At 44.6% G+C, this 9,084-nt stretch overlaps 1 protein-coding gene across 1 annotated transcript; it reads left to right on the forward strand.

The window, feature by feature from the left end:
* The first annotated feature begins 2,959 nt into the window (after positions 1 to 2,959).
* GKN2 (gastrokine 2) lies at positions 2,960 to 6,620 on the forward strand. The gene is made up of 6 exons (XM_054000485.1): positions 2,960 to 2,968; positions 3,947 to 4,000; positions 4,497 to 4,628; positions 5,109 to 5,219; positions 6,005 to 6,158; positions 6,458 to 6,620. Exons 1-6 carry the CDS (start codon positions 2,960 to 2,962, stop codon positions 6,547 to 6,549), a joined length of 552 nt encoding a protein of 183 aa, XP_053856460.1. The 3' UTR covers positions 6,550 to 6,620.
* The last annotated feature ends 2,464 nt before the right edge of the window (positions 6,621 to 9,084 follow it).

Here is a 9,084-nt window from a genome sequence, read left to right on the forward strand (position 1 = left end):
GAACACAGCAGCAAAGGGATCCGAGCATCTTCACAGTGATCTCATCCTCCAAATACAGGACTAACAGTCTAAAGGGAGGCTCAGACTCTTCTGTTCAGAAAATTGGGATATCAAACATTTGTTACCCCTTATAAAGCCACAGAGTTTCAACAACTCACTGCTGTTGCTGTTGCCCGGGTTTGTCCACACTACGGCTGATATCTTTTGGAGAGATTTCCTATTGTTATAACGAAAAATTCTTTTGGGATAACTATTGTGAAGAATTATTCTCTTGAAGAGAATCCTATAAATATTGAATCAGTCCCAGATTTTATCTCCTTCAAAGGAGGATTTTGATGAAAATGGTCCAAGTCTGACTTAGAGTACTTAAAAGTAATGCTTGGGAATTTTTTCTGCACCAGTATCAGGCTGCTGTAAATACCTCAGTGTCACCATCCTGCACTTGGAGTCTCTTGTGTCACACTCTCAGCAAACAGGTGAGCCCTAACTTTATGTGACTTGCTGAGACTGTTGATTTACCTCTGAGTGGTGAAGGAGAGAATATTGTCCTGTGGATGTGTCACGAGTGTGTGTCACCCCTGGAACACAGCTCTTCTCTCTTTCATATTTAAGCATGTAGAGTTCTATCCCTGCCAAAAGGGAGATTTCTCCCCCGCAGTCCCCACCCCTTTGGCATTTTCACTTTGTCAGAAATCACTAAGAGTTCTCTCAGTGCCAAGAAAAGCTCAAAACCATTTAAAAGCTGCCCAGCATTAAGAGTTTTATGAGAAAGTGATAGGTGTACTTACAGGGAACTTCATTTGGATGTCAGGCCAGGCCAGCTCTGCTGCTAATTGATGTGTACTCTTACTTTTTATACATAATATCCCAGAGTTAAATCTGAAAATGGGTTTGCCTTATTGGCAGGTGCCCTGTGTTCACAGAAGCATGACGAGTTTCCTGGGGAAGTGCTCTGATAAGAGGAGGCTTTGATACCTGCCTGATTGAATTCATGGCATACAGGGAGGTGAGAGAAAAGTGGTCATGGTAAGCTCAGTGTATTGAACAGTCACTTTTAAATGAAAAAAGAAATTAGAAGCAGAAGCAGAGCAGAAATTCCCAGTAAACTTGTAGTGATGCATTGTGCCAGTGTGGCAAAGGACTCAGCCAGAAGTTGTGCCTCTGACCAAAAGCACCACTCAAACCACGGGGGTGGTAATCTTGCTATGCTAAAAATGTTAATTTTCTGCTTGTCAAACAGGGCCCTGAATCTTCACAGAGCCTCTTCAGGAGAGTAGCACCTGATTATGGACTAAGGGCTGTTTAAGAAAAGGACCATAAATTTGTGGTAGCAAGGTTCACCGAGGGATTCTGACTCATAAGCTGAGCCTCACTCTGCCTGAGGACTGGCCAAGGTGAAATTAGAGGGGTTTAAACCCTTCTTAGGCAGCTTCTTCCTTCAGCTACTTCCTATTGGAGGGTGCCTCTAGCACTGTGGTGCTTGGGTTCAAGCACATGCCTGCTGCTTTCAGGGGTGTTCCTGGAAGATGTGTCATGAACTTGTGGGCAAAAAGTCTCCAAAAAGCAAGGCTTGCCTATTGGAATTATATCGAAGGCTTTGCCTGAGACAACCAGCTCGGGCTGTGTCACAATCACGTTAATTAGGCAAATGCCTTTTTTTAGAAATTAACCTTTAGTTTTTGTCCTTGTCTGATGGGATCAGCAGAGTTCAGTCAGTGCAATGCAAGGTGCAGATGGTGAGATCATGGCTATTGTTGTAGTTTTCCTTCAGTAAACAACTGCTGATCTCCCCTGCTACTCTGCCCTTACCTGTGCCTCAGCATATGGATGCTGAGGAAAGCAGGAGCTGCTGCTTAAGTGTTCTTCAAACAAAATGAGTACATGAAGGCACAATCACTGAGGAAAAGTTAAATTAAGCCATTTTTTTAACTTGTGGTGCCTGAACCCTGTTAGAGTCCTACTGTGAAATACTTACTTGACTGTCAAAATATACTCTGAGTATTTCTGACATACCTGTAATTTTAAAAATAAAGATTCTGTTGAGAAGAAGGGACAGAGCCAGCTTTCAAGAGGAGTGCAACCTAATTAGTTTAACTGGGTTTAGCAGAATTTGGTATCTGTTTATGTGTTTTCTGATATATTGCTTAGCAGCATGGCATTGTTACTCTTGAGATAACCATTTCTCATGTGGACTTAGGTGGCATAAAGCAAATGTGTGCAATTTCCTTTTTTTCTTTTTCCATTGAGGCCTGTTAGCTGAGAGATATTTCTGTACAATCTCCTTCTCCTTTTTTTCTGATAAGAGAAATTACAGAAATGTGTTTGCTGTTAGTTTGAGTTCTTGTTTTATTGGGAGGAACCAGCCTTGATTATGACCTTCCAGCAGGAAGCAGAGTGTGATTCATGCAGGTGCTAGCACTGGCTGGTGCGGGACAGCGGATGAGGAGGAGTCCAGGCAAGGTTTCAGTCACCTGGGAACACCAGAGAACATTCTGGTGGCAACATTGTGGTCGTTGGCATTCTCCCAAAATGCAGCCATCAGTGGGGATTCAAAGGGGGAATCCCCATCCTGCTCCTTTTGTTTGTGACCTCCTGCGCACCACGGAGCCTCTGGGTTTTCATGTCACTCCCTCGTGTGCTGAGCAGGCTAGAAGTGCCCCAGGCTGTCCTGTGAGGCACAGCTGTTGTTCCCAACTCCGTCACTCCTTTCAGTTCATGTGCTCTGCCCATGGTGGTAACTGATCAGAAATGAGCAGCACTTCTTGTTAAGATTGGAATGGAATCAAGGAGTCCCACAATGGTTTGGGTTGGAAGGGGCCTTAAAGATCATCCAGTTCCAGCCCCCTGCCATGGACAGGGATGCCACTCACTGTCAGGTGGCTCAGGGCCCCTTCCAATAATTTCAGTGAAAGAAATGGCTGAAGAATTGGTCTGTTTGTTGTCTGACAAGGAGGCCACCATGGCACAGGTGTTTCTTCCCTGCATTCTTCTGCAGACTGTCAGTCAGGCTGTTAGGGATTGTGTTTCAGACGACAAAATGCAGTTTGTGTGAATAAATAGCAGTGTTATTCCCAATGTCATTTAATTCTGGACAATATCCTGTTAAATACTTTAAAAAATAGAACCAGCAATGCTGAAGTTTAAACCAGTGAATAATGGCCATTTGCAGAGTGATTGATTTACTGAGACTTACTGAGTGCTTTAAATATATCTGGGTCAGGTTATCTGTGCCAACCCAAAATTCAGATAGGAGGCTTACGACATGTAGATATGGACTTGTTCAAGTCATGAAGGAAAGTTCTGTCAAGTGTTTCCCACACCTCCTGCAAGATATAAAAGTTGAAGGTCTCTGGGACTTCCTTGCGTTCTTACCTTCTGCAGCCTCTTGTTCTCATCTGAAAGAAAAATGAAGAGATTTGTGAGTATATCCATTTCTGTTGAACTTTTAATACTGTAAATTCTCACTTTTAAAAACAAAAGGATATAGAGGAAGATGCTCAAGTAAGTGGTACAATAATATGATCTGTGTGTTGTTTCTTTGGGTGGAAAGAGGATAACTTATATTTCTTGGGTCAGCAAAGTCAGTGAAAGCCTCATTTGAGCAAAGAATGCAGAATTGCTTACAGTTCAGAAGGGGGGTTTGGTTATGGTTTAATGATTGCAGTTGTAGAGGCAAATCCAGAGGTAACATGGCATCAAGGAGGGACTTCTGAAAACTGCAGAAATGCCATGGTTAAGTTATTCTGCTTTTTCAGTTACAGGCAAAGGAGACCCCGATAGCAAAAACTTTACAATGAGGAACTGAAATTGTTTTCAGCTAATATACATGCTAAGTGGATGATTTTTCAAACTGATGCTCCAGCTCCTTCCCTCAGTTCATGAACTGGGATTTTTTATGGCACTGCCTGGTGTTTCTGACGAGTGAGAATTCTGATTCCTTTTACAGGCTGCAGTCCTCATATGCCTGGGAGTCTTTTGGGCTCAGACTTCTGCGTTGGACGTGAGTAGAGTGATGAGCCTTGTCCTGCACATGAGTGTTTAAAATGTGTTGGGTCATTGGGCAGGGGCAATAGAGTAGGAAGAAAACCACAGACGAAACCAAAACCAACAAGTTACTTGTTGTCAAGTATAGAGAAAAAGAGCTTTTGCCAGAGGTTCTGTACAGGTGCAAAGTAACAAGCCAGGGGGACAGAGGTCCCCTTAGTTCAATCAAACATTTGGAGACTGGAGCAGTCTCCTGCCAGTCCCTGCTGCCCAGAATGACTGGGATGTCCCATGCAGGTTTTCCCCAGCCTGCAGGAGGGCCTGTTTTATAACTGACCTCCAGCTCAAGAGCCTCCTCAGACTGCTCCAGGGTGCAGTAAATACCAAATCCCAAGAACCCAGAGTTCCTAAGGGATTTGGTATTTACATGAAGCAGAAAGCATCGGGGGTTGTTGCGCCTGCTAAAGATGGAAGCCAGGTGATGAACAATGATTTTATGCTTTTTACCAAAGACCTTTACCCTGCGAGATCCCATCAGCAACTATGTCACTGGGACCATGACCATCCACAGCGAGGAGCACATCGTCGACGTCCACGTCCGCTCTGGCGTGTACTCCTCTGACACCATTTTTGACTACACACACGTGAGTAAATCCAAGGATCTGCCTCCAATTGACCCCTGAGGAAGTTTTTAAAATCAGAGCTTATTTTAGCGTATTCTCACCACATCTAGTCCCTGAACACTGTTTCTTTGAGGACTCCCAGCACCTCTCTTCCTCCTTTCTTCATCCGTACGATGGGGCAGTTTAAAAGACTTGTAATGAAACTTGTGGTGGCAGTTCCTGCAAGTGAAGAAAGTCCCTGACCTCAGTGGGGCTGGAGGTGAGGATGGGCTGCCAGCACTCATGGGCAGCAGAAATCTCTCAGAAATGATGCTTCCAGTCTCAGGGACAGGCACCAGGACAGGCTGGCTCCATTCCCCAAAGGAGAGAAAGGAAATGCATTCATTCCTCAGCAGCAGCCTCTGCACCACTTGCTGTTCCTTCCAGATTGGCCCAAAGAGTGGAGAGCACCAACTAATGTCAGCGTTTCTAATGATTTAACCTCAATTCTTTCCATCATAGGGGTATATTGCCACCAAGCTGTTCTCACGAAATGCCTGCTTTATCATGAAAATAAAGAAGGATATAATCCCAGACCTGCAAGAGATTGGACGTCTGGCTTTTGAGAGAGAGGTGACTTTGTGGGGAACCCTCACTGCTGGCAAGGAAGGGGTGGGAGCGGTGTGGTGTGAGGGGGACCCTTCACTCTGCCCCTAAAGCAGCTCAGGAATGACTCGTGCTGTCTTAACAATGATGGAGCTGTTCTGACAAGACACAGCTTGAAGGGAATATCATGCAAACATTCTTTTAAGATAATGAACCATCATGGCCCCCTTACAGTTTTATAGGGGGTTGTCAAGGTGTCTCAAGCTGTATAATCCTCTGTCCTTGGAACTGATGTCCTTTGGCCATTTTGAGGTGATCACAATATTAAGTTCAGGCAAACTTTCCCTTTATTCATTGTCCTGTTGAAATTTTGACCTTGACACTGCTTGAAATTTATTCTTTTTTCAGAACAGAAAGTAGAGATCAATTTACTTTGACCAGATTTTGACTTCCTTGTTCATGCTGAGGTTTCAGGAGACTGGAAGTATTGCCTGGAGGTGAACTGGAGTTTGGCCCATTTTGTGTCAGCCCAGTAGCACATTTGCAGCAAAACTTGATGCCAATAATATAACTTATTATGGCAGCAGTACGGCTCAGGCTTGCTGTGTTGGCATAATTAATACCTAATGAATTTTGTTACTGAATAGATTGAAATGATTTTTTTATTTAAAAGCATGAAGTTTCTTTATCTAACGTTCTTTTATGAGGCAAAGGAAGGTGATTCTGGGTTTGGGAGCCTTCTCAAAGGGTAGAGTCCCAGTAGAGTGAAGCTAAAGCTACACTTCTGACGGTGTTTAACCTTTTCTTCTCAGACCATGAGGGATGTATATTCTCCGAATAATGTGTGGGCCCAGTTCCAACCTGGCAGTTCCAGGCTGGGGCATTTTAAAGACTGGATTCTCTATGGGAAACACATTGAAAATCTCTGCACGGGGCTGCCTCTCTACGAGCTGGTGGCCACTGAACGTAAGTCACAGGTGTCTCTGCCCCAGGGCACCTTCCTCCTCTTTGAACCCAAATCCTCGTGGTACCTTGGGGCTGTGCAGACATTTCTTCCCCTTGAGTTGCACTACAAATGTTCTGCACGGTTTTGAGACAAACAGAAGCCTTGAATAGGGCCATAATTGGGGATTGAGATTTGTCTGTTTAAGACTTTTCCTAGCTGGATACAGGGACCTCATCTGGTAAGGAGATGCTGATACTGAGATATATACTGATATAAATACTGGTACTGATACTAGCTTCATTTTCTTGGGATTTTTTAGCACCAGCAGATGCTGATGGCTGTGCCAGTGCCGGCATTCCAAGCATTTTGGGCCTTAAAATCTGTGAAGAACTCATTGCAACTGAATATTGACATTTCTGTTGCAAGGAAATGCCTTTTTGCATGTTTTAGTGGTGGTAACCATGTTCTCCAGCTGGAACAGAACTCGGGTACGAGGCTCAACCTGCCTGTCCAAAGCTTTGATGCATAACAAGCCTATGACATAGAAATAAATATAATGCTTTAATAAATTAAAGAATAAATATAAATATATTAAATAAATAGAATGCTTTGTCTGTTTCTTCAACCCAAAATCAGAACACAGTGACAGTGGGCCTTGTGAGTTGCCCTTGCAGAAAAGAGAAATTTCCCCCTTGGTCCATGCCTGTGCTGGGGCTGCAGCATGGCCCAGGCGTTGGTTTGTGCTTCACAAAGAGAAGAAACAGAAACAGAATAGATTCTTCCAGTGGAGAACTTCACTTTGGCATCAGCATCCAGGTGTTGGCTCACCTTGTGTAGGATGGCTGGGGGAGGAAGCAAGCAGGTGAATGAAGATAAAGGGGGGAGCAGATCCACGTTACCCCCCTTTGCAAAGCAGCTTGAGTCCTGCAGGGCCAGTGGAAATTTGCAGCAGTTTGAATGATGCAGTGGGTCAGAGAGGTTTTCCAAGCCTGGGCAGAAGACACTGTCCCAGCTCTAAAAGTGCCTTGGAATAAAGCTTTCCTTTCACACAATGGCAGGGCACAAAGAGCTGTGACCACTTGCTGAGTGTCCCAGTGCCTTTGTGCCAGGAGCTGCTGGAAATCCAGGATGGGGCAGTGCTGGGGCCACCTGCCTGCTCTGGGGCAGATCCCAGGGAATGGCTGAACTCTCACAGCCTTCCCTCCAGGGCCTGGAAGGGGTGTTTGTTTTGGGGATGAAGACTCAATGTTTACTGTTTATTGGAGCCTTGAGTGGCTGCCAGAGGGCAAGACATTCCTCTGGAGGAAAATGGCCCCAGGTCTGCAGTTTGTAATTTTCAAATCAGGCTCCTGGTCAAACCATCTGCTATTTAATAAAAGAGCATTTCATCACATGGTGAAGCTGTTCTTTTAGATTAATTGTATTCATGACAGGCTGCAGATTCTTGGTGGTCCAAAAAATGTTTCTGGAGGGTCAAGCTTTGTTAATTAAGTCCAGGAATAGTTGTTCTATGTTCTGTGGACCCTGAAACCAGCCTCAATACCTCATTATCTGCCATTTAATTCTGAGCTAGGGAGGTAGTGTTCTTGGGCTTCCTCACAAATGGAAGAATATTTTTTCTAGATTTAAATTTTAGTTTGTAGTCTCATGGTATCAGTCAGGCCTATGAGGAATATATTTTTTATATATTAAGTTTGCATTTTGACCTCTGTGTTTGTTGTTTGGTAAAAAAAGCTTCCATTCTTCATCTGCTCTCCCAGCCCCTCCAATGTCCAGGTGTCCAGCTCATGGGAAATTTCTGGATGCAGCACCTCAGGGGCAAATCTGGAAAAGTTTTCCTTCTGTTCCCAAATTGCAGCTCTGAATTCACAGCCCTTGAGCCTCCCTGTTGGTATCACCAACAACCACAAAGATCATGCTAGAAAAGGCTGCAGAGCAAAAGAAATGTATTCTTGATTTAAAATAACTAATCACAGGGCAAACAGAAATGTTCAGCCAGCTCTGAACAAACCAGAGAAAAGGACTTAGGCAGGAGCAAGAAGTTTGATGTTTTCTTTATTGATACTGTATTTGCCCTTGCTATTTCCTGCCATTTCTTTCTTTGTTGACTAGGCCACAGTTTATAATATGCTTTATGGACCTGTCTTGGATTATAATTAATCAGTTTTTCTTATCTTGCAGGTGCTTGATATTATAACTGGACTACAGGGAAAGACCAAAGAGGTAAAAATCAGCAACAGGTAAAAAATATCCCTGAAGATCAGATCCAGTTGTTGCCTGAGGTAACTGTAGTCTGAAAATGTCAGCCTTTAAATCCACCCTCTGTCAGCTCTGAATGTTCATGATGTGAAGGAAATCTCAGAATCATGGAGTTGTTAAGGTAGGAAAAGACCTTTAAGGTCATCAAGTTCAACCATCAACACCACTGCCACCACGATGGTCACCATCAAACCATGTCCCCAGGTGCCACAGCCACACGTTTTTTGAACACTTCCAGGGATGGGGACTCCAGCACTGCCCTGGGCAGCTGTGCCAGAGCTTTACAACCCTCACATGAAGAACTTTCCCCAAAATCCACCGAGCCTCCCCTGGCCCAGCCTGAGGCCGTTCCCTCTCCTCCTGTCCCTGTTCCCTGGGAGCAGAGCCCAACTCCCCAGCTGTCCCCTCCTGTCAGGAGCTGTGCAGAGCCAGAAGATCCCCTCATGTCCCCCTTTTCTCCAGGCTGAGCCCCTTTCCCAGCTCCCTCAGCTGTTCCTGGGGCTCCAAACCTTTCCCAGCTCCATTCCTGTCTGCAGATGCGCTCAATCCTCTCAATGCCCTTCTTGCCATGAGGGGCCAAAAGCTGAATGTATTAACATATAAAACCTTTCATTCTATGAATCACTTAACTTAGAGGTGCTCTGTCTGATGTGAGACATCTGCTGTCCTGGAGCTCATGAGGTACCA

This window comes from Vidua macroura, chromosome 28, assembly GCF_024509145.1.
Source record: "Vidua macroura isolate BioBank_ID:100142 chromosome 28, ASM2450914v1, whole genome shotgun sequence".
NCBI lineage: Eukaryota > Metazoa > Chordata > Aves > Passeriformes > Viduidae > Vidua > Vidua macroura.